The sequence below is a fragment of the Lates calcarifer genome, linkage group LG24 (assembly GCF_001640805.2).
Source record: "Lates calcarifer isolate ASB-BC8 linkage group LG24, TLL_Latcal_v3, whole genome shotgun sequence".
NCBI lineage: Eukaryota > Metazoa > Chordata > Actinopteri > Centropomidae > Lates > Lates calcarifer.
The window spans coordinates 14,954,609-14,977,987 of record NC_066856.1 but is presented as its reverse complement, the minus strand read 5'-3'; the positions used below and the strand labels follow the sequence as shown (position 1 = coordinate 14,977,987).

General features: G+C 42.5%; 3 protein-coding genes across 5 annotated transcripts in view; 1 reads left to right on the top strand and 2 right to left on the bottom strand.

Moving 5' to 3' along the window:
* Positions 1–6,616, bottom strand: part of slc4a2b (solute carrier family 4 member 2b) — a 37,710-nt gene extending 31,094 nt beyond the window's left edge. The window contains exon 1 of one of the 2 annotated variants that reach the window (XM_051066828.1): positions 6,578–6,616. The gene's annotated coding sequence lies outside the window, so the exon portion shown is untranslated. Of the gene's footprint in view, positions 1–6,317; positions 6,460–6,577 lie in introns of those variants that run through there. The other variant, XM_051066829.1, reaches the window with a different exon arrangement.
* A 2,290-nt stretch (positions 6,617–8,906) lies between these two features.
* si:ch73-173p19.1 (uncharacterized) lies at positions 8,907–17,173 on the top strand. The gene is made up of 17 exons (XM_018693681.2): positions 8,907–9,074; positions 9,958–10,064; positions 10,181–10,317; positions 10,531–10,691; positions 10,850–11,005; positions 11,094–11,544; positions 11,913–12,014; positions 12,713–12,803; positions 13,281–13,513; positions 13,615–13,857; positions 13,974–14,072; positions 14,301–14,494; positions 14,585–14,759; positions 14,841–14,997; positions 15,108–15,261; positions 15,404–15,515; positions 15,614–17,173. Exons 1-17 carry the CDS (start codon positions 9,054–9,056, stop codon positions 15,775–15,777), a joined length of 2,757 nt encoding a protein of 918 aa, XP_018549197.1. The 5' UTR covers positions 8,907–9,053; the 3' UTR covers positions 15,778–17,173.
* A 2-nt stretch (positions 17,174–17,175) lies between these two features.
* Positions 17,176–22,519, bottom strand: abcf2b (ATP-binding cassette, sub-family F (GCN20), member 2b). Of its 2 annotated transcripts, none has more exons than XM_018693683.2 (15): positions 22,394–22,519; positions 21,367–21,523; positions 20,974–21,186; positions 20,649–20,831; positions 20,360–20,531; positions 20,003–20,098; positions 19,815–19,917; positions 19,484–19,579; positions 19,012–19,131; positions 18,808–18,897; positions 18,604–18,714; positions 18,458–18,520; positions 18,211–18,339; positions 17,889–18,092; positions 17,176–17,789 (listed from the first exon to the last, which is right to left on the bottom strand). In XM_018693683.2, the coding sequence occupies exons 2-15, from the start codon at positions 21,509–21,511 to the stop codon at positions 17,670–17,672; spliced, it is 1,845 nt and encodes a 614-aa protein (XP_018549199.1). In that variant the 5' UTR covers positions 21,512–21,523; positions 22,394–22,519; the 3' UTR covers positions 17,176–17,669. The 2 variants fall into 2 exon arrangements, with proteins under 2 accessions (XP_018549199.1, XP_018549200.1); XM_018693684.2 differs by having other exon boundaries at positions 22,350–22,449.
* Between the last annotated feature and the right edge of the window lie 860 nt (positions 22,520–23,379).

Genomic DNA, 23,379 nt, shown 5'->3' with positions numbered 1-23,379 from the left:
TAATGATGGCGCTAGAGGGAAAATATTCATCCTGCAGGGAAGATGATTGCCTGGACAAAATTAAATAGTTGTTGAGACATTTCATTTAAAACTGCAAAACTGGACAAATTGATGGCTGGATGACTGGCTGCCCAAGGATACACCTTTGGCAGCCGGTTTGACTCCCAGCCGACTGGACCATTTGCTGCATGTCATTCCCCTACTCTCTTTCCCTCATTTCCTGTCTGTCTTGACTGCTACCTATTGAATAAAGGCAAAAATGCCCCCAAAAAAACAACAACTATATTTTTAAAAAATCATCATCATGATCATTAGGATTCATCACCTGAGAACCATGAATGTCTGTACCACATTTTGTGCCAATCTATCTGAGATCCGAGATATTGCAGTCTTGACCGAAGTGGTGGACAACAAACACACAGGCATTACCGTCCATAGAGCCATGCTGCTGGCATGGCTTTTTAAAGGTGCTGTGGAAACATACCATGCAAAAATGTTGTGTGGTCCTTTAATCACATGAGGATTGCACACAGTGTTTCCCATGTGGAAATACTGTTTCTATTCTAAAAAGGTCTATTACGATCTACAGCAGTGACATAAATTCCTGTTGCGACACAGACAATAGGTGACCGCCTGGTAAAGAAAAGGAATTTAACATTAAAAAGAAGAAGGCAACATGAAAGAGGGTGCCACAAAAGGCTGGTTTACCACCACATACAAGCAAATGAATGACATCTCTTATTTCAAATAATACAGACTGCAGGACAGGGAGTGAGTCATTATGTACTTGCTTTCTTTAGAACATTGAGCAACTTTACTTCTCATGAAGGGCAGTGCAATTTTGCCAGGAAGCTCCTGAGCATCTTAAAATGGTGAATGGGTGATCTATATCCTGAGATAAGCAATGCCAGTGGTTGTTGGGGTTACAAATATCTCAAAACATCAACTTTGGATTCTGCATGTTTTTGGACATGTTTATAAAGCTGCACAGGATGTTTATTCATTTGTGAATATGTTTGCTGTTCATGAAATGAGAGGGAAAGCAATAACATGTTACCTAATATGTCTTCAATTATTAACTGGTAATGACTTTTGGTGTAACTGTGGATGCTGAAATGCCCTCAGTATTTCTGGTTGAAACATTTTAGTTGGCAGCTCACCTGGATTATCTGCTGGTTCTTGGTAAAATATCAGTTTTGGGGTAAATTCAGGATAAAATACACACTGGCATGCCACAGGTTCTTTAGTGTATTTGGCAATGGAAAACAAAACTTGTCATGTCATGGAGGAATCAACACTATTACACAATTAATTCCCACCTTAAAGTCATAAAAGCCGCCAGCTTAATTGTGTTTTCCAGTGAACAAAGAACAGTCCTGTGATCTAACAAGTTGCTTACCCCGTTCGCCAAATAATCGAGCGCTACATTCCACATCAGGCTTACATGAGACTTAGGGCTAAAGAAATACCCAGCCCCGGAGGAGCCCGAGTGCGTGTGCATGTGTGTGAGATATAATTGTTTGTCCCCGGGGATGTGGGCTCGCCGTGGAGTCACATGCATGTCTTGCGGGGGAAAAGAAACACAGACAAAGCCACAAGCAGCTAAAAATGAAGTCCACTTCAAAGTCTGGGGCTTTCCTCAATCCCAACGGTGTGCTGATAATAGCATTATCCACTGTGGTCAACTATATAAAGAGGTGTGACTTCATGCATGCAAGGACGATTGGCAACTTTTTCTTAACCATGACCAACAGGCGACATGCTTATTCACAACACTTAACCTGCAGAGAATAGAGACACTGTCTTCATTCTTGCTGCTTTGTGACGTTTTGAATTAAGTTGTTTTGCCTGAATGTGGTAAATAAAGCAGTCAGCACTTCATCCAAACCATCTCGTGCACATTTTAAACATGTATCTCTGCTAAAAGAAATAAAAAGATAAAAATAAACTCTTAACAAGACTTTGTTTTTTACTCAATTACATCCTGCCTTCAGTTTTTCTAGTTTTTATGTAAAGTGTTAACACAACTCGGAAATTCTCCCTCCAGCTTCCTGTTATTCTTCTCTCCCTTCAAGTCTAAAACCAGGCCATATTCTGAATCCTAGACAAAAAGAAAAACACACTCAAGTGCTGCAACCCTGAATAAACTCTTTACTTAAAGGAGAGAAAAATATCACATGAACAGGTGACCTTAAAAGGGATAAAAACTGTGCAGCCTAACTTACATGAGCCTCCCAACTCCCAAAACCTGGAAACTCACCAGAGCCATGCTCAGTGCTCTGTCACCCAGTCAGGTCTCCTGTGTAGCCTGCTAATGCAAAGCCTGACCTCGATGCAGCTGTATACCTCTGACCGCTGCCCTGTTTGTGAATCTCTATGGTGACTTGGCGGTGGTGTATGTTGATAGCCGTGCCTCTGTTGCCTCTAAGTGTTTTAGCCTGAAATAGCTCAGCAGTTTAGAAGTCACCCAGCCACGTCCTGAGCCTTTCAAACATGCAGACATCTCTGCCTCCCTGCTCTGCTCTTCACAGCCCAGTGGCCCAGCACTTCAGCATGACTGTGCTAAGTTATGTGCACACAGTCGCTGGAACCGGTCCAAACTCACACAGCTCAAACAGCTGTGCCCGGGGTCAATGTATGCCCATCTTCATCTCGCTCTTTGTTCCGTCACAGCGGCGGCTGCGCTCAGGGGCTGAGACAGCACCTGTCTATGGGGTGAAGAGGGATTGAAGAGGCAGCTAAATCCTGCCAGCTTACATAATGCCTGCCCATTGTCCTCCAGAAAAGAAAAAGCACTCACTGGTCAAGCATTTTATACCTTGAAGAAGGTTATGGTGTATGGAGCAGCCAATACACATTCTGAAATCTTTTTCCATTGGAAACATTCTTACAGTAGATCTCTGAATCTGTAAAACATCCAACTTCATTACGTCCCTCTGTCTGTCTGGCAAAATGTTAATGACAATTACTGTTTGTGGGAAAAAAAGAAATATCAATCAGTGCATGATTACAGATTTCTTTCTTTTTTTTTTTTTTTTAAATATTCCATTAATGTCAATCAGTTTGGCTGGAATAAAACCCCTAACACTGAGACTATGTTCTTGTAAACTTCTAGTCGTGTAAACTCAAAATAATAGTGATGTCTGCAGAGGAATTACAACATGATACATCATCCAAAGGAATTATACATCTATCCAAAAGGCCGAGAAGCAGTTATAATAAATGCAGACAGCTAAAAAGTTGGCCAAGGCCTTCTGTATATGATTAACAGTACAAAGTGGACAGAGAAGGAGATTTAGCAACTTGTTTTCAACATCCACCGGTCGAGGCAGATGGCCGCCCACCTTGAGTCTGGTTCTGCTCAAGGTTTCTGCCTCTTAAAAGGAGGTTTCTCTTTGCCACCGTCACATGGTGCTTGCTCATGGTGGGAATTGCTAGGTATCACTTTGTAAATATTATAATATAAAGAGAACGGTCTAGACCTGCTCTATGAAAAGTGCCTTGGGATAACTTCTGTTGTGATTTGGTGCTATGACTTGACACTGACTGGACAATGAGCCCCCCCCCCTTTTTTTTTGTAATCACCAGATTGATTCAGTCCAGCCCCAGCCCTTCTGCTCGCGACTACACCCGGGGCTGCTCAGGTTGCACCAGCTGCACAAAAGGTAAAACCAGCTTTCTCACAGAAACACGGTAATTGTGAAGCTCAGACCCGGTGCTCCTGTAATAACTGTATTTACTCTCATGAGACTCAAGACTGGGACAGGAATAAAATATCCCCCAGGCTCCCACAACCCAAACAAAAGGCCTAAAATCTCATACTGCGGTCAAATACAAATCAGCCATTTATTCATTTCCTGGGAAACAGCGTAATGTGATTATGTTTGTGTGGTGGAAGACACAAACTCTACTGGTAAAGACAGAGAAAAAGGCATGAGAATTTAACCTTGTACCCCCATGGGAGGATGACAACAGTGAAGGTGGATGAAGGGGGGAGTAGAAAAGATCCCTGACTACATCTTATGTGGCTGAGTGTATAATTAGATGCTCCAAGGAGACTGTAGACAGCTCAGTGGGGTTTAATGTGAGAGGACTGTAGCCCAAACTATGCACGTTCCAAGGTGTGCTGCCAAAGCGCTTAATGGTAATTAAATGCAACTTAGCAGGCTACAGCAGAGCAACAGCCAAGCAAGAGAACTGAATTGTGGACAATGATGTGACTCCACAATCTCTAACTAATAGTAAAACAGGCTTAAAATAAGTTGGAGATAGATTTTTGAGGCTCAGTGTGTTTACAGAGAAAATAATGGGTCTGTTTATCTGCAGAGGGGAACGTAAAATAAACATGAAAACCGAGGGGCTATGATAAAAAAAGCTCATTATCTACCTCTTTTCCTTCCTTCTCTTCTGCATGACCAAGCAATTCACAACAGGAATGTGGAGACGCTCTGCTCAACTGTTTGCGCTTTGACATTTTTTTTCCCCCTCTCCAGCAAAACACACCACTGTTGCCACAAATCAGTTAACAATAAGTCTGTTTGACAAATTCCACTGAGGCGAAGGAAAACAAATAAAAGCTGAGACTGTGATCACAGAGATAAGATGATCTATCTGATGTGTTCAAGCACCGCACCGGATCGTGCAACAAAAGAAAGCCAAACAGGTCTGGAATTTCAAAAGCATTTTTCTTTCATAGATCGAACAAGGTCAGATTCACCCAGACAAACGTTACAAATTCCAATATCTTATGAGTCCTTGAAGTGCTCAGGGTCTATAAGGTAAAAATGTCACAGGGGTTCGTTTCACTTATATTTAATCATCTCTAGGAAAAGATAATCACTTTATCCTGCGCCTCGGCTTTACATCAAAGTAAAATTTCTCCTCAAATAAACCTGCAGTGCACATGGAGATGATATTGGTGAGTCAGCAGAGGAGACACATCCTTCCTCTATCCTCGCCAGAGGGCATGTCCTGACATCTATTAGCCATGTGACAGACGAACAATTCTGGGACCACAGCTCTCAAACGTATGTGGGGGTTGTTCACAGACTTCTTAAATGAATTGAATTGTTTTTCTTTCTGTGAAAAGGGTCAGTCTTGCACTTTACATATCTGTTGATTTGAGGTTTGAATAAATGTTGCTAACTTGAATCTTGACAGCCTCACTAGCATCAGAGCACCCATGATTTCAATTTTTTTTTTAAACAGCGGCTCATTGAGGGAAAAAGCTCAGGTGGAACTAATGACATTAACAATATCTCCGGTCCAGTAATTACTCCACTGCAGTAATCAATAGTGTAATTAGTTACACCTGTGTCACAATGACTCCTGGTGAAAAAGCTCCATGGAACTCCATGGAAATGCTGCGTTAGGCCAAACATTAAGACATTTAAAGAGTGAAAATGGCAAACACATGCTTGCCACAACCTTGCAAATGACATGCGATGCTTGCATTTCTGTTTTATGTCATTATAAAGTGGATTCTCATCAGTTCAACAATACAACAGATGTACACAACACACACCCAGGGGCTGTAACTAAGGATTAGTTTCATAACTGAGTCATCTGTTGATGAGTTGTTTGACTATAAAATGTCAAAAGAAATGGAAAAATTCAAATCCAAAAACATTCTGTTTATAGCAATAGAAGACCAAGAAAACCAGAAAACATTCACATTTCAGAAGATGAAGCCAGATTTTTGCCACTCTTTCTTTTAAAAGGGGAAAAAACGACTAATTGATTAACAAATAGCTGCCAATTAATGCCAATCTGAGCCACATAAAAACGTTCAAATCCATGAGTTTTAAGATAGCTTTCACCTACTGCCTGAACAATTTATTAATAAAATATTAGCCTATTGTCAACAAATCGATCCATAATGAACAGTAAAGTTGCAGTCCATACACTTAGCACAGACATAAATAACTTTCCCCTTCATATTCATACTGAGTGACAAATCTTTACTCTCATGTCACCCTATGACCTGAGAAACAAAAGACACGCAGTGCTACCCATTCATTTGCAGTGAGGCGATGAATGAATGATGAATGACTGAATAAAGCTGACCACACCCCCAGTCTCCTCGTTGCCTTGTTGAATGCCTCGTTTAAGTAACTGAAGATTTTAAAACAGCCTCGACACGCTGAGCTTTTTTAGACCATCACATTATCACACTGTAGCTGCTGTCAGGAGGAGGAACTGCTAGCTTGCTAGGATGTGAAACTCTAATATTAAGTCAGAATAGCCTGAGGAGAGTCTTTAACCACAAGTCCGAACATATTTCAACTACTTTTACAACTAACTATTTGTCTATTTACCTGGTTAATAAGCTGAGAAACAAAGCGAGGTCGTCCACCAGCAGCAGCGGACACATTCATGCATGTGTGGCAGTTAAAGCGGCTGTCACTGTCGCCTCTCTCTCACAGGGAAAATATAAGTCAACAGCCAAGACCAGTTTACGACCTTCAGAAAAACGCCGGTTCAAAGTAAAAATGCGTTTTCATAAGGCGAAATCCTTATGAAGCTTACAGCAACACACAGATTATGGCTTATTTACTCACCGGTGCCTGGTACTCACCTCAAACTCTCTCTGAATGACTTGCTTGACCGGTGTCAACGTGCTATGATAAAAACATTTTCACATCCGGTCAAGAGTTTCAAAGTAAAAGTCACAATTCACTGGTGGAAGAAGTATTTTTACTTTTTGATGTAACTGCTCGGGGTGGACACACACTTTTCTAATCTTTGCTTTTCTAGTGAAATAATGGATAATTAGAGACTGTAATGACAAGAATATCATATTTAAGGGTGATCATATAAAAAATATAATATACCAGATCAGCAAATATCATAAAACAGCTTATTGTGCCTTTATTTTGAAGGTCACATCAATCGGATTCCGTGTTGCTCACCGTCATTTCTGCTACTTTGTCGTCGTTTTCTCCAGAAGCGAGTTGCTGCGCCTGCGCACATGATGATTCATATTTGTGATGGAGGCCTGAGGGAGGGCGTCATTCCGTTATGATGCTCATGACCGCTGATATAATCTGAAAATCATATTAAGTTCCACTTAAACATTTCGTTTGTCATAACGTCACTGCGTGATGACAGAAGAGGGTGGTGGTGAAAACAAAAAAAAAAAAAAAAAAAAAAGAAAAAGTAAATGCAGAATGAGGAAGGGTGACTTAATAATCAGAAATGTAGCTGATTATCACAGGCATCATCATCATCAGTACTGAAACTACTAGTCGATTAAATTATTAGTCACTGGTAGAAAATTAACCACCAACTATTTTTTGATAAACATCAATTTTTTAAAAAGTCATTTATCCAGTAAAAATGCAAAGATTCCCAAGTGTCAGCCTCTGTAGTATGAGAATTTGCTGTCATTTTCAATTTAATGTGATTATAAATTGAATATCTTTTGAGAAACTGGGCATTTTTACAATTTTTGCTGATTGATAGAAACAAAAACTGACAAGAAAGGTTGTTAGTTGCAGTCCTTATCATCATCAAGCTTTCGAAATGTGAGCTAAACCACAAAAAGATCTTTAAAAACATAATAAGTGATAAGTTTGACTCAAACAGCTTTACAATTTGTGCAGTATATGACAATCTAGACCATTAAACCAGGCTTAAAACGCAGGCCTAAACTTTCTTTGTTCAACAATATTCACTGGTGCTAAAGCTTGTCTGCTGTGAAAATCACCTGTCACATCACCACATCATATTGTGTTTATCAGTATTATTTAACTTTAGTTAGATATGAATAAAAGAAGAAGAGATGAAAATAATAAATTCCATAATAATACTAGTCCTATTATGTTGTTAGACAAATATATGATTTATTTATTTGTTAAGAAAGTTCTCCTCTTTGTCCGGCTTGCCTATCATACTCCGTTCAGTAGTGGGATTATAAAACTCTTATCTCCCTTAATGACATTTTTTAAAAATCTCTAATGGTATCACTTACTAAGATAGAAATGACTATTTTTGTAGCAGCATTGCAAAGGGATTTACCAGGTGATATCAGTAGCAGTTAAAAGCATACCCTAGTCAGATTCACACACTCCTACTTCTTTTTTCCATTTTGAAAAAGAGTCAGATCTTTTTATCATTTCCTTTATAAGAAATGACTTGTATTTTTCATCAGTTGCTTATATAAACTATCCACCTGTATATTCAGTACTTTAGACACTTTAGATATTTAGTTTGTGAAAATGTGTAAGTGTACCTAGGAGAATTGGTGCTGTCTTAAAGACAAAGGGTAGTCACACCAAATATTGACTTTTTCATTTATTGCACCGTGTGGGAAGTTAATTAAAGAATTAAAACTATTTATAGCCCTATTTTTTTAAAGAACCCTAATCTTGGTGTTAGTGCCTAAAACTTTTGCACAGTACTGCGGCCTGCCAGAGTTAGCAGGTCCAATAAAGTTTCATAGTTTGCAGCATCCATTACGCAAAAGGTCACATCCATATGCAGCAGGTATGCACAGAGTAAGAGTGTCACCTACTGGTGGTTTACTGCTACTGAAGCCAGAAGTTATATACAGTATATTATATGTGATAATAATCGCAGTCTGTCTTTCTTTGTTTTATCCCTCTTTCTTTACTTTTCTATGTGGTTTAATTTTGAAATAATCCGCCTGATGTTTGGGAAGATATTCCGTTATTTCCCCTCCGTTCAGCCTGTCAGGTAGTATTTACTGCTTAACTGTGTCAAAACAAAAGCGGTCTCCACAGATTACATGGATATGTTTGGTCACAGATGATTAAGGTTATTGTTAGGGCGGTGGTTGGGGTTTGGAGCTGTCAGTCACTGAGAGGCAGATTGGATTTGTACGCCGCTGCCTCGGTGCAGAAAGCCTGGGCTCTCCGCAGTGATGATAGGCTGGTTTGTTGTTGATAATCTGTCAATCTTCAACTCACAGGGGGAGAGGTCAGTGTGGCTAGCATAGCAGGCTGCACAGCAGAGCCATCCAGGAAGTCAACAAAGTTGCTAATTAACATCAGTTTCAGTTTGTTTTTTCTACAGTAGAGTTATACAACGGTATGAGTTCTGCTGCCCCTCCGGTAAGCTGCAAACTACTTACCTGTCTTTGACATGACACTGCACTGCATAAGAATATTAGCCTGCTAGCTGCGTTAGCTTTAGCCTCGCCATCGCTCTCCACCAGCTAACCGTTAGCCGCCGTGCTAACGTTGTTTGTTGACAGCCCTCACTGTGCCAAAGACAGAACAACATACCCGGCGTTAACTGTGGGCTATATTTTCTTTACTTTAAAATCGCTGACTTTGTCGTGAAGTAATGCACTTACCCTGACACAGGCTAACCAACCGCTGAAAACTTCACGAACCAACATTAACTTAGAATCGGAGAGTTTTAAGGCGAAACTGCAGGTCAGCCCCAGTCTTATTTACTGAAGGACGAACAAAGAGAAATAAATATGTCAGGTTAATGGTGTTATTCACACGAGTTACGGTTAAAGGCAACAACTAGATGTCCTCACCAACACCAGATTAAAGCGCTTCTATATATTAAGGAGATAACACTGTTATTAATAATATTAATATTTCATAAAATATTAGTAACAAACTGAGCAACAATAATAGCAAATTAAAAATGTTATATAGATGCAACAAAAAAACTCCCAAACAATATAAAGTACAAATAGAATAAAATAAAAGATCATTAGTAAACAGTCAACAGTGTAAGATAAATAATTTTAAAAAAAGCTTGATTATATCTGGTCTTGAGGCTGTACTGCAAAACTCCTTTAAATGTTATTTAAGTTATGAAGATGGTAGGAGCTATACAAACTGTACCACAGTAGCCTTTGTTTTTCCCTTATCAGCCTCACTGATAAGGGAAAAACAATCACAAACCCTTGTTTACGTGCCTTTTTTGATTTGTTGCTCAGCTGCTCAGTGGTCTGTGTTTGATTTTGTTTTGCAGACTATTGGGGAGTTGTTCCTCATCCTCAGTGAGATGGGTTTCACAGAGGAACAGATCCAGGCAGCTGTGCAGGCGGGGCATTTTTCTGTGCCAGAGGCAGCAGAGTGGTGAGTTGACCCAGCACTTTCTCTCAATTCCACATGGTTATTACCATTCAGTAATTACTTTTTCATTACTAAAAAAAAAAGAGTAAATGCTGTGTCCCTCTCTCATGTGTTAATAGGCTCTTACAGGGTCAGTATCCACGGCACAGGTTGGTCAAACAGTCATCACAGCCTGGAACTGCATTTTCTGCTTTCAACCCACCCAAAGAGGCAGCAAGCACCTCAGAGTCACCTACGTCTCCCACTGATAGTAGAGGTATGTTACTAAGTAGTTCTGTCTATACAATATAGTTATATAGCCTTGTAAAGACTGTCTACTTTTATGTGTAGTGTCAAATGTGAATGTATTAAACAACTGTAATATCCAATAAAAATGATTTTGTTATCGTATTAATGCACGGTTGAAAATAACCTAAAGGAATGCATGGTTTGATGATGATCTCATTAGACCGTCTCTGACTTTTAACAGCGTGTCCTTCATTGGTGCTGAGACCGTCACAATCATGCAACCTCTCCCCAGAACCACTACCGGTTGAGTCGCGCATCAAACACGACAAAAGCGACTTTGAAGAACAAGAAAGACAACGTGTCGCTCAAGAAGCCAGAGCAGAGAGAAGACAAAAGAAACAGGTCAGCAGCAGTAAAAAGAAGGACCTCTGGTACCAAACAGTGCTAACTCAGCAGCACTGGCAGTTTGTTATCACATAGAGAACAAAATATTTAAAGCCAAATGTCTGATTCTTAATCTGAGAAGAGAACATCTTGTCTGATTTGTTTTGTGTTGCCAGGAGCGCGAGTTGGTTTTAAAGCGGATAGCTGAGGATCGGAGGAGCTTGCAGGAGAAGAGCCAGACCAGCACCTCCACAGAGACGTCTCCTCCTGGTGGAGGGCAGAAGCTTGGAGGAAAGATTCAGACAAATGTTGATAACAACTGCATCCTCATGGTGAGGCTATAAAGAACCTGTCTTTTTCTGATTACGGGTGTGAGAGTGATGAGTTTTTAACCCCTCATGTTTTTGTGTTCGGCTGCAGATCCGGCTGCCATCCGGCGAGTCAATGCGCGAACGCTTCCCAGCTGACGCCCCCCTGCGCACCGTCGTGGAGCACATCACCGGACGTCACCCCTCCTTGGCCTCCTTCTCCCTCCTCCAGGGTTTCCCTCGGAAACGTTTCGGGGAAGCGGAGCTTGCCTGCTCACTGCACTCCCTCGGCCTCACGCCCAATGCTGCACTGTGCATTCAGACCACTCCTCCAGAAACGCCTCAGGATCCACGGAGTCCTGTGGAGCAGCCATCGGCAGGACAGAATGAGCCATCTGCGTGTATTGTGCCTCCTCAGTCTCATATCCCTGTCCCGGAGGGGGCGGGAGAGCAGGAACCTTTTCTCCCCCCTCCACTACCCAACCAGCTGTGGGAAGAGGCAGTTAATTATGCAGGGATCCCCGGAGTTGGTCCTTCATTCTCTGGCCCGTCTCACTTCTGGGGTAAGTATGTATGTTTAAGTTTGGCTCCTGCTCGCCATTAGCAGCACACTTAACTAAAGTTTAAGTGTCGTGATTGGATTTTTCTTGCTGAAATACACATCAGGAGTTGTTGTCAAGTTCTCACCTAAGTTTTTATGCACGTGATGATGATGATATGATGATTCAACTGGGAAGTTCATTACCCTCAAAGCCACAGAAGTGCTCCAACTATGAATCACCTAACACTGTTTATGGACCCAATGACTGGGATTTTTTTATTTCTGGAACATTATAGCTCTTCCCAGTTTGCAACTCAATTAGCTCAATATTATTTACACATTACTTAAAAAGCTGTTAAGTTACTGAAAGACGTATCTGGTGCTCTACAGGGCGAGGCCAGAGGCTGGTCCCTGGTAATGCAGAGGAAGCTGTTGGCATAGAGATTGATGAGGAACAAGAAGGAGAGGAAGAACCACCTCACATGCTCAACGGTACTGCTCCCTTTTTCTGGGGTTGTAACAGATACTTTATCCCTCCCTTGACCTACATTTTGCTTTATCCCCCCACCCCCCTTTCTCCTCCCCTCTTCCTGTTTCCACGTGTCTCCACTTCTTCATGCACATAGAACTTTTTGTTCCCTCACGTCAGAAACAGATGACCCCAGCCCCTTCACTTTTAGCTGTTGGAGTCACGTTCATCCAGTTTTGTGCTGTATATTGCATAAGTTTCTCGGTTGCCCCAGTGATGTGTGTCACACGTAAGAAAGATTAGGATTAGGAAATATGTAGGTGAATGCCCCTTTTTGTCAAACATACAGTACACAGGGTCAGAGCTGCTGAGCCCCACCAGTTAGAACTGAGTTCCCTAAGCGCTTGCAGCTGGTCCACCAATCATATTCAGTTCTGCAGAGCATGTGATTGTGATATAGTATTCTGAATGTGTGCCGGGCCAAAGAGCAAGAGTATCTTATTCACAGTTGAAGCTAGTCGTAGAAGAATCAAAGATCCAGAGCAAAAGATGCTTATTAGAGGTGTGGGATTCACAATTGGAAAATTAGTTTTTTCACTGCAAGGCTTGATGGATTTTATATTAACAGGCTTGTAACTTGTATACACTATATGGGCTGGTTTTAATGTCATCTTGGTGAAACTAGATTGGATTACGGTTGTCACTTGTGTAATTTTCACAGGAATGCCAAGGCTGCCTTTCTTTCCAGAGAACAGGATTCGAGGAGGATTTGAGCCCAGGCACCACTGGCCAGAGCAAGGAAATCGACTCAGGTGGGTGTCTAGACAGAGTGGCACGCATATAATGTAAGAGCTGTAATGTACTTAAAGGTGATACTACATCCCTGGGACAGATTTTAAAGTGTGTGGCAGCTGCTGTAGTTGTAATGAGTCATTCGAAAAGTACTACAGCAGGGGCGTGGCTCTGACAAAATTCAAACTAGGTGGACAATAAAGTAATAAAGTGTTGTAATGTTATCCAAATGAATCCTACAACAAGACTAAACCATGCTACGGGCTCTGTGAGGCTGTATATAGGTTCAGTGATGCTTTAAGCTAAATGGTAATATTAGCATGCTAATGTGCTCACAGTGACAGTGCTCAAATGGGAGTGTTTAGTCATAAACTGAGGTACTGGACAAAAAAGGTTTAGAAATCAGTGTATGTAGCTGTGCTCACATAATACGACCATGAAATATGTTATATACGTGTGCAATATGTGTGTGAGAGATAGTTATGTGCATGTTTCAGGGAGGCTCCAGCAGAGGACCCAGCAGAGCCTGAGGATGCAGGAGGCCGGGTGGCGCCTGCAGCTGCAGGTCAGGCTGCAGTGGAGCGTCTTCTCGCCGTGCAGAGAGCTGCACAGCAAGAAGACCTCCCTGCCTCCCAGGGACAGCCATCACCGCCTAAAAGACCCTTCAGGACACCCAGTGTGCCATCCCTATGTGCCTTGGCCATCCGTGCAACTGTGCACCTCATGACTGGTGAGTGTCCAGTCATAAGACTTGCAGATTTTCCGGAAAATGTGTCTCATTGTTTTGTTTACTCACTGCGGTCAGTCTCGGCTCTGTCTCTACCCTCTCAGCTCCCAGCATGCAATACAGCAGCAGTCTGGCATGCCTGACCCCGGAGCTAGCAGAGCTTCTGCTCAACTACATGTCCCGGGAAAGGCTCCTTCGTCCGCGCACCCTGGAGCTCTTCTTTGGCTGCCCATTGCAGAAATTTGTTCTTAACTGCTACCCTTACTCCACCAATGAGCTCCTGCGGCAGTTAAGGGCCTTTACAGCGCTGAAGCATCTGAGTCTTGTCAACTCACCTCTCATCACTGGTATAAAGTTTTATCGAAGGATGTAGTTTCTAAGCTGTTTGCTTTTGTTTTACTTCTACAACAAGTCTGGTCAATGTCTGGACTCCATGTTAATCTCCTGAACTTGTTCCGTCTAGACTCTGGTCTGTCGATCCTGTCCAGCCTGGTCAAACTCCAGTACCTCAACCTCGCTTCCTGCAGCAAACTGACTGACTCCTGTCTCCAGCATATCAGAGGTTGGGCTTCCCACAAACAGTCTTGTGAACAAGGCTCAGACTGTTATTATATGTGGATAACACATTATGTAACACCACTTTACCGGCAATTACAGTTACGTGCAGGAATGCCAAGTTCTGAATGTTAAGCTGCTCTGTGTTAAGTACTGGTATTTAGTGTTAAATGAGGTTTTGCCTTTCTGATTTTCTCATGTACTGAAGTACTTTTCCTCTTCCCCTGTTTTCAAGGTTTGAAGAGTCTGTGTTTCCTGTCACTGGACCAGACCAAAGTGACCGATGCTGGGATGGTGCTGTACCTCCAGTCGGCTCCGTCCTGCCTCTCTCAGCTCAGCCTGAACCAGACGGCAGTGACAGAGGCTACATTGGTAGTCCTTCCCACCTGTGTGCCACAGCTGCGACTTCTCAGCATCAAGCAGACTAAGGTACGTTAGCTCTACTGGCACAGTCCATACCACCACTTTTGTTGCAGTGTGAGCTTGAGTAACAGCTATTAACACTGTGTCTTTTCCCAGGTTGAGGATGTCTCGGCTTTAGCAGAGCTGTCCAGCCTGCAGACTCTCAACCTGGATGGGACAGGTGTGACAGAGGTGTCACTGAAGCACCTTGCCACCCTCCCTGCCCTGTCTTCCCTCAGTTTGGCGGGAATTCCTGTCGCTGATGGCAATCATGCCCTGCAGATCATCTCAGGTGAGTAAAGGGGGGTGAATCAAAATGATCCAAGTCTGTGTCGGATTAAACTCTTAGTAAAGGTTTCTATTTTCCTCCCAGGTCTAAAGTTGACTCACCTCACCCTCCCTGGACGCCACTCTGTGAACGACACTGGGCTGTCACACCTCTCTACCCTGTCTCTGCTTTTGGAGCTGGACTTGACAGACTACACACAAGTCACAGACCTGGGAGTCAAACAGCTCTCCACCATGACCAGGTCATTCTCATACTCTTATTCTCTACCGTACAATACTGTACCTTACATATAACAGCCAAACGATTCTTTGAGTACTTCTACAACAGGGATATTGTGTATATACTGTGTAGGCTGAAGAAGCTGTCACTCAGCAACACTCAGGTGACAGATGCAGGACTTCCCTCTCTGCGTGGCCTGCAGGAGCTGCAGGAGCTGTGTTTGGACCGGACAGCGGTCACAAGCCGAGGAGTGGCTGAACTCATCGTCTGTCTGCCGCATCTCCAGGTGACTCCACTGGTGGAATCTGTCTATTTGACTGACTGTGGGATATCTTTGGGTTAACTCATTGTATATCACCTTTAACACTGGTTCTGTTCTAACCCTGGGTTATCCTGGTCATTAAAATTCAAGGATTTTCTGTTTTTAGGTGTTGGGGTTAGCCAGCACTCAGGTGGGGGACACGGTAGTGAGGAGAGGTCTGATCCGTTGCAATCAGCTTGTTAAGCTTAATCTCAGCCGCACACGGATCACAGACCACGGTAAGGTCACACACTGCACCCACTGGCCTTTTCTTTATCTGACTCGACCTTTCGCTCGCTTGGATGAATAACAGTGTATGTTTATTTATCTTCCTCAGGTCTGAAGTTTCTGAAACACATGCGCCTGGCTCAGGTGAACCTGGATGGCACCGGCGTGAGTCTGATGGGTATCGCGAACCTCCTCTCTTTCACCAACATCAGCAGCATTCGGGCCAGCAACACCCGTGCCATACCCCCCGATGAGGTGTCAGACGAGGAGTGAGAGGCCCAGTGAGCGTGCATACCTCCGGCCAGTCCACGCGTTACCGTACCTGAGCACGCCTCCGACTCCTGCTGTCCTGTTATAGCCCCTGAAACATGCTGCCACCAGGACACGCACCTGGAAACAGTGTAACCGAAACACTCCTTCAACTTGCACTGTTTCAACTGCAGCTAGTGCCACTAATCTGTCAATCACGCACGCTAAGTTGAAATCTTGAACGGGAGCCTTGTGTTTAACAGTTAGGCCATTTATAACGTTTACATATATAGAATCAACCAGTATTTACTCACATACACTGCAGCCCTTTGTCCTTCTGACAAACTTTATAGCTTTAAAGCTTTATGTGCAGCCTTATAGGTTGGAGATAACTGCATTTCTCCTGGTTGGCACTTGTTGAGCCGACTGGCAGAAATATACTTTATGTTGGAAATGTAACGTATAACACAGCATGTATTTTCAGACTGTAATGACTAACATAATGACTTGACTAGAAAGTAAATGACAGCCTAATTGTCAATTTAACCAAATGTGGTTGAAGATGTTTTGGAAGAATGTGAAGGCAGATAATGTCTTCCAATCATCATTTTGTCACTTTTAGTAGTGGAACTAACATTGATTTTTGAGCTGTATTCATTTCATATTGGATTTATCTGAAATTAATTGCCTGCTGGGAAAACAAACACACACTATTGAAGGCCTGCTGATGAGCTGATAGCATCAGCTCAGTAGTGATAATCTTAATTTTCAGTTTAACACCATAACACAATAAGCTCTGGTGAAGAAAGGTAAAAGATGTTGGCTGCTGTTAGTTTACAAGTGGCTTCAGATTCACCAAGAAGTTTGGGATGTGTTTGCCATTAAACGGATGAATGCCCAACACATTTCCATTCCAGTTTTACCTGAACACAGCTGTTGTAAGTGGCTTTAGAAAAGGCGTCAGACTTCAGAATTCATTATGATTCTATAACTTTTGGAATCACACTTGTATGAATGGTGAAAACTAAGAATTAATTTTCTTTTAACTGCATCCTGGAGATGCTCTGGCCTCAGTTGATATGTTTTATAAGTGGCTTTCAGGTGACCTTCTTTTATTAATTTTGGTTTGCCAAGAAATGCTGTTTTTCTTTTGGGACAGCTTAGCCATTTTTAGTTACCTGGAAAACTGGGTGAGCAGCATACACACAGTGTAGTTTAGTGGCTTTAATAGGAGACAGGATCTATGCAGCCATGGGGCTCACCAAGTCAGAATCCAAAGCAACTTCTTATCACTTCAAGTTTTGTCCTCTTGTTTACAGAGATGTAAAATAGTTTATTTTCCCTAAAAGCTTTTGATTTGTGGATACAAGCACTGTATTCATGAAGTTTAAAATGAATAATAAAGTCTTCTCAATTTAAATATGCTGTTTTTATGTTCTGTTTATTCAGACAAACCTTTATTGCATTACATTGTTAAATAAGGCAGAACTGCTTTTACACGGGAAAAAAAAGTCAACTTTTAAATATCATAAAATATGACCTAAAAGCTGCTGCATACATGTTGGGATAAAACAGAACATTTGGAAAAATAAAACTTTTCTATGAAGACAGCACAATGGAATGCATTCCAAAATGCACTGAGATGCTTCAGGTGAATCAGCCAATCAGAGTGCAGCCTGAGGTGAGGGGAGAGGAGGGATTGGGTCGGGTTCAGCACGGTGCAGCACTGTCAAACCGCGATGGAAATACAGTACGACATGTAGAAGAGACGTGTCCAATAAGATGCATAAGAGATTGTTTCAGTTCTTCTTGTTAGGACATTTCCTGCAACGCAAACCCTGCTCGTCTCCTTAAGGAGCTCGCAGGTCAAATGCATGATGCAGGAGAAAAGGAGTGGCTCAGAGTGTGATGTTGCCTTAGATGTCATGCGCTTGCTGCTTTTCGATCTTAGATTTCAAATGCTCCTTATATGCCAGGATGTCTCTATTCCACTTTGTGATGGTTTGATTCTCACACACCCAGATCTCCTGAGCCACCTGGAAGAAAAGATGAAGATTATAGGTGCTAGCTACAACTGGCTAACTTAAAACCTTGTGTTTCTAACAAAATATTAAATGAATCCACATGAAACATACCTGCTGAATTAGCCTGAAGTCGTGGCTAACTAGCATCATGCCACCCTCAAACTCGTTGACTGCCTCTGCTAATGCATCAATAGTCTCGATATCCAGGTGATTGGTGGGCTCATCAAGGAACAACATGTGAGGGTTCTGCCAGGCCAGCCAGGCAAAACACACCCGGCACTTCTGACCATCTGACAGGTTCCTGATTGGACTGACCTGGAAGACATTTCAGGTGGCAATTTAGAGACAACTACATGCCGAGAGAGAGAGCGAAAAAAAGATGGACTAAAGTTTGCCATGTAGCATCCTCTGGAAAAACCTCTCTCATTCCCACCTGCTGTTTTCCTGTCAGGCCATAGCGACCAATGATCTTCCTCATCTCCTCCTTTTCTTTGATCTCAGGGAAACACTTCATCATGTACTCCAGAGGAGACAGGTCCAGCTCCAGCTGCTCTGTCAGATGCTGTAACACAAACAGAACCATAGGAGAATTTAATTTTACTGTACAAGCTACTTCATAATAAAGGCCATACCATGAAATTTGAATCTTGATTCAGACTGAACTTTAACAGGTGTTTTACCTGGTGATATCTGCCAATTTTGACGTGAGAATGTTTGCGGATCATGCCATCAGTGGGTAGGAGCTAAAAAGAAAAATATCAAACTTTAAAACTCTGAAAACAACTGCAAGTTGCTGCAGGACACTGGGGAACTATACTGTACCAACCTCTCCCATCAGCAGCTTAAGCAATGTGGACTTCCCTGCTCCATTGGGCCCCACCAGAGCCACTCGTGTATCCAAGTCAATACCAAACTCCAGGTTTTTATATATGTGTGGCTGCAGGAAACAAGGACACGAGTGAGACTGAGAAATAAATCCATAATTCAGTGAACAAAGCTCTGTCTATGTTGCCGTATTAACTATACTCACTGTGTTGTCACTGTACTTGAAGCTCACGTTCTGAACCATGATAACCGGAGGAGGAATCTTCCCACAGGGAGGAAAATAAAATGACAGAGTCTGTGGAGGACAGAGGAGGTATTAGCATCATGACAGTAAACGTACATGTGCCCCACCCAATGTATATCACGGGGTCAAAACCGCTGCTGGCCTGTAACGCTGTACTATCAGTACCTTGTCATTCACAACTCGTTCAGTCAAGCCTGACGCCACCATCTTCTGCAGTGTCTTCTCTTTGCTCTGTGCCTGTCGTGCCAGTTTTGCAGAGCCGTGACCAAACCTGGCTATGTAATTCTGGATGAGAGAAGGGATGTAGACAGTACAATGAGTACAAGTCATGATTCTGTATTATACTATAATAACAGCATAATGATTGTTTGTAGAAATGACTGTGCAACTCAACACAAAAGGAAACACTTATAGGGTTTGTGGTAGCCCAGACCCTGTCACATGATCATCTTAGTTACTACATAGTTGCCTAACCATGAGCCACACTTAAATATAGTGGCATTCATTGTATAAAATAGCACCCTGCCTTTTTTCCTCCAAAGAAAATGTTACTTTTCATTAAAAACGTATTAATTCTGTTACAACTTCCCAATTACTTGCAGTGGAAACCTTCCACCACATGGTGTCCCCCATTTACCTTCATGTGTGCTATCTGGTCCTGTTCCCAGTTGAAGCGCTTCATCTGGTTCTCTTCCAGCTCCTCTCTGGTCTTCACATACTGGTCATAGTTACCCTTAAAATAAAAATAGATTTGCATGGTCATCCAACAGGCCGTCATGCAGACACATAATTAGTAACAGCCTACCCCCAAGTTTCCTTATTTAGCATGATGAACTCACAGATGGCACAGCCCATTCAAGACACTTTAAAGACCTTCCAAGGGATGCTAAGGCTGATTTCCTTTCTGGCACTGTGCTTCTTAATTTTGCTTTAAGGCACCAGCAGTGGGCTCAGCCAAGTGTTCTTACCGTGTAGTATTTCAGTTTTCTCTGATGTAGGTGGATGATGTTGGTGCACACACCGTTCAGGAAGTCTTGAGAGTGTGAGATGAGCACAAGGATTCGCTTGAACCTGACAAGAACCAGGATGATTAATACCCATTTCTAAGCACAAGAAATTTGGAATATTTAAGTAGTAAAGTGGGGTGTGAACTTACGACTTGAGCTCCTCTTCCAACCACACACAAGCATCCAGGTCCAAGTGGTTAGTGGGCTCATCCAGCAACAGCATGAAGGGCTTGATAAACAGGGCTCTGTAAAAATAATGGATAAAGCTGACTTAAATATGTCCAAATATGGCCTACTTGTCTTCCATGGGTGTAACCTTTTATATGTTAGATTCCACAGTTTCACCCAAAAAATGTCTTGATTTGACAGCAACACCAGAACATTCTGAGCTAGATTCAGCTGGTGTAAGAAGCATTTTTGCCGTAAGCACATTTAGCTGCACTTGGCACAAAGTAGCTTATACACAATGTCGCTGAATGGTGCAATACTAAGCCCTTTGTCTTTACCTGGCCAGAGCGACACGCATCCTCCATCCACCACTGAAGTCCTTCAGTTTTTTCTGCTGCATAGCAGTGCTGAAACCCAAACCGTGGAGGATCCGCGAGGCTCTCATCTCTGCCTTGTCTGCATCCAGCTCCTCCAGACGCTCATACAGCTCCATCAGCTTCTCACATTCGGCTATGAAAGGAAAAGGAGATGCATTTACCATTTAATTTAATACAGCCCATAGGTATATGTAAGTGTGTTTGTGTTTTGTGCAGTTTATTATTGCAGGATATATCAAATGCAACTCACAGTCCTCATGGGCGAGTCTCTCTGCCTCCTTCTCCAGCATGATCCTCTGTTCATCAACCTCCATGACACACTGCAGAGCCGTCTTGTCGCTGGGGGCCATCTCCCGGGTCAAGTGGTAAATATCTATGTGCTCTGGAATGGGAATCTCACGATGCCCAATGGCTGACAACAGCATGGATTTTCCTGAAAGATTAATTAAGACAATATTATTCTTCTTGTATGTTCCAGCATGTCAGGGGAGACTGTGTAGCCTTCTCTGTACCTAAAATACATCTGTGAATGGAAATAGCACTGACTAAAAGCATTGTGTGCCAGGGGGACTTACCTGTGCCGTTAAGTCCGATGAGGCCATAGCGTCTGCCTGAGTTGAGCTCCAGGCTGGTGTCCGCTAGCAGCTCTTGCCCGTGGAAGGTGAGCGACAGGCTGCTAATGTGGACATCAGTGCTGTTGGGGTGCGAGGCCAGGACACCCGTCACTGCCCGTGCCTCTGTCTTCCGCAGCTCGAACTCATCTAGCTCTTTAGTCAAACTGGCAATACCTGTCAAAACAAAACCTCATTAACTACTTGTCAAGCAGAATGACAGGTTCAAATGTCGTTTACTGTCCAATTCTGAGACATGTACATTATGTCAGTCCCAGAGTGTGTCTCAGGAATGATGGTTAACCACAACCAAGCCTATAATGGTAAGATTAATTCAGAGATCAGTCCTCCTCTCACCATTGCTCTCGGCTCCGTTACGCTGGGTCTCTTGTTCTGGTTGTTCGCTCTCCCCATTTACCTCATCGGGTTTCTTGGTACGCTGGCGGGCTTTGGCAGCCTCCTTCTTCTTTGCTGCCTTCTTCTTGGCTAAGTCGGATGGCATGGTTGTGCAAAGCTGTTCAAGAATTAAAAATGAAAGGGGGAATAAAGCACACATACAGATCAACCATCTTACTCCATATTGATGTCAAGAAAAACATCAGTGTATCCAAATTCTCAGTTGCTCAGTTTCAGAATTTCTTTCATTTTATCAGTCAGATATGATCAGAGTATGAATCAGGATAAATATGACTAATCGCTCACAAGAGGTGTCGTAAGAGGAACACTTGCCGGTCAGGCAGCGTCAAAATGTGCCGGGGTAACTTAGACGGACTTTATTGATCCTTTGGATGACTCCTCGGGAATTACATACATCCACTTATAGCTGATTGTAATTAAGGTCTGCCGTTAATAGAAAAGGCCTAACGTGGTTAACGGCACAGCCTGAAGAGCTGTGATGATGATGGTGGTATTGCTAACCAAGACCGCATTTTAGTTCCTTTCAGTCCCACCTGCTCGCACGTTGGGCTCTTCACATTATGAAGCCTGGTAGCTCAGCTGTTAGCAGCTAACGGTAGCTGATGCCGCTAACATTAACGGTACATTTTGTCACTTAGGAGAGATTACTCTATAATAATACTCAGACAACAGGGTCAGCGGTTTGGGCCCAAGTGTCACACATGAGAGACAAATTATATCAATTTTGACTAAATGCCCGCTGACTGTTAACCTCCTAGCTAAGCTAACAACGGCAGCTAACTACAATTAACAGGCCTGAGCCGCTGATGCTAACTTGACGCAAGGCCCAACTAGCTACGACAAGCTCCGAAGGCGGCTAATTCGGCGGATAATTAACGGTTTTCAAGCCCACATTTCTTTCCACTGTGACCTGTGTACGTTACCCGTTTGAGTCGTAGTTGTCAGACGCCGTTAATGCCTCTCTTACCTGGATAATGTGTTACTGGTCTCCGGAGCACACCGACGTCTCGTGTCCACTTTTCGCCGGGTGGATGTAGCCGCTCGCCAAACCGCCAGACGGACCATATATGGCCAAGAAGGGCGGTGAAAATACACGAACCCTCCCCTTCTCGTGGGACTGCAGTAAAACGTCCATTAATCCCAAATTAGTACAAGACTTATTTCATAAATGGGTTAAATAATATGACAATTTGCATGGACTAAATATAATGCCAGTTAATAAGTCTGTCAATGAAATAAAAAGGCGGCGGTGTGGTGGACGGACGGCCATCTTACTCAGGTTTAACTGTAATTTAACTGTGATAAGGTTTTTTTCACATTGCCATAAAACTGGGGTTTACTCTATATAAATTGGGTGTACAAACCAGATTAACCTCAAATTTGTTCAAGTCATGAGACAATGGGCCTCTGGGCAGAGACATAAGAGAGACTATACAAAATAATACAATATAGGTACATGATTGCACCTGTACAGTAGTACCAAACATACTTGTGTATGGTATAACACATGGTTATCGACCCAGAGTATTCCTAAATTACATGAGAACAATGATCAGTAAAGTGGGAGACCATATTAAACCATAGAAAGTAAAGGTTTTTTTTTTTTTTTAAATCAAACTTCAAGCATAGAGTGTTAAGCCTGCAACTAACAATTATTTTAATTATAAATAAGTCTGGCCATCATTTTCTGTAATAGTTGATGGATTGTTTAGGGTGCAAAATGCCAGAAAATAATGAAACTTGCTCACTGAGATTCACCAAGGCCCCAGTTAACTCATTCAAATGGCTTTTTTTGTCTGACCAACAGTAAACGATGTTGAATTTACTGTCAAATAAAGCTGAGAAAAGCACTAAAAACTAAACCTGTTAATCAACTAATTGAGTACTGTACTGGTTAGTTTCTGGGTTCTGGAGAAATAATGAAACTACCATGTGTAGTGGTGGTCAGTGAGA

Bases quoted from the DNA above. Each gene is read 5' to 3' on its own strand.
- si:ch73-173p19.1 (XM_018693681.2), top strand. From the start codon at position 9,054: ATGAGTTCTGCTGCCCCTCCG. The intron at 11,545-11,912 runs GTAAGTATGTAT...GGTGCTCTACAG, and splicing joins TGGCCCGTCTCACTTCTGGG to GGCGAGGCCAGAGGCTGGTC. The intron at 13,514-13,614 runs GTGAGTGTCCAG...CTACCCTCTCAG, and splicing joins AACTGTGCACCTCATGACTG to CTCCCAGCATGCAATACAGC.
- abcf2b (XM_018693683.2), bottom strand. From the start codon at position 21,511: ATGCCATCCGACTTAGCCAAGAAGAAGGCAGCAAAGAAGAAGGAGGCT. The intron at 18,521-18,603 runs GTTGGTACAGTA...TTTTCTTTTTAG, and splicing joins TTAAGCTGCTGATGGGAGAG to CTCCTACCCACTGATGGCAT. The intron at 18,340-18,457 runs GTAAAACACCTG...TTTGTGTTACAG, and splicing joins AAATTGGCAGATATCACCAG to CATCTGACAGAGCAGCTGGA.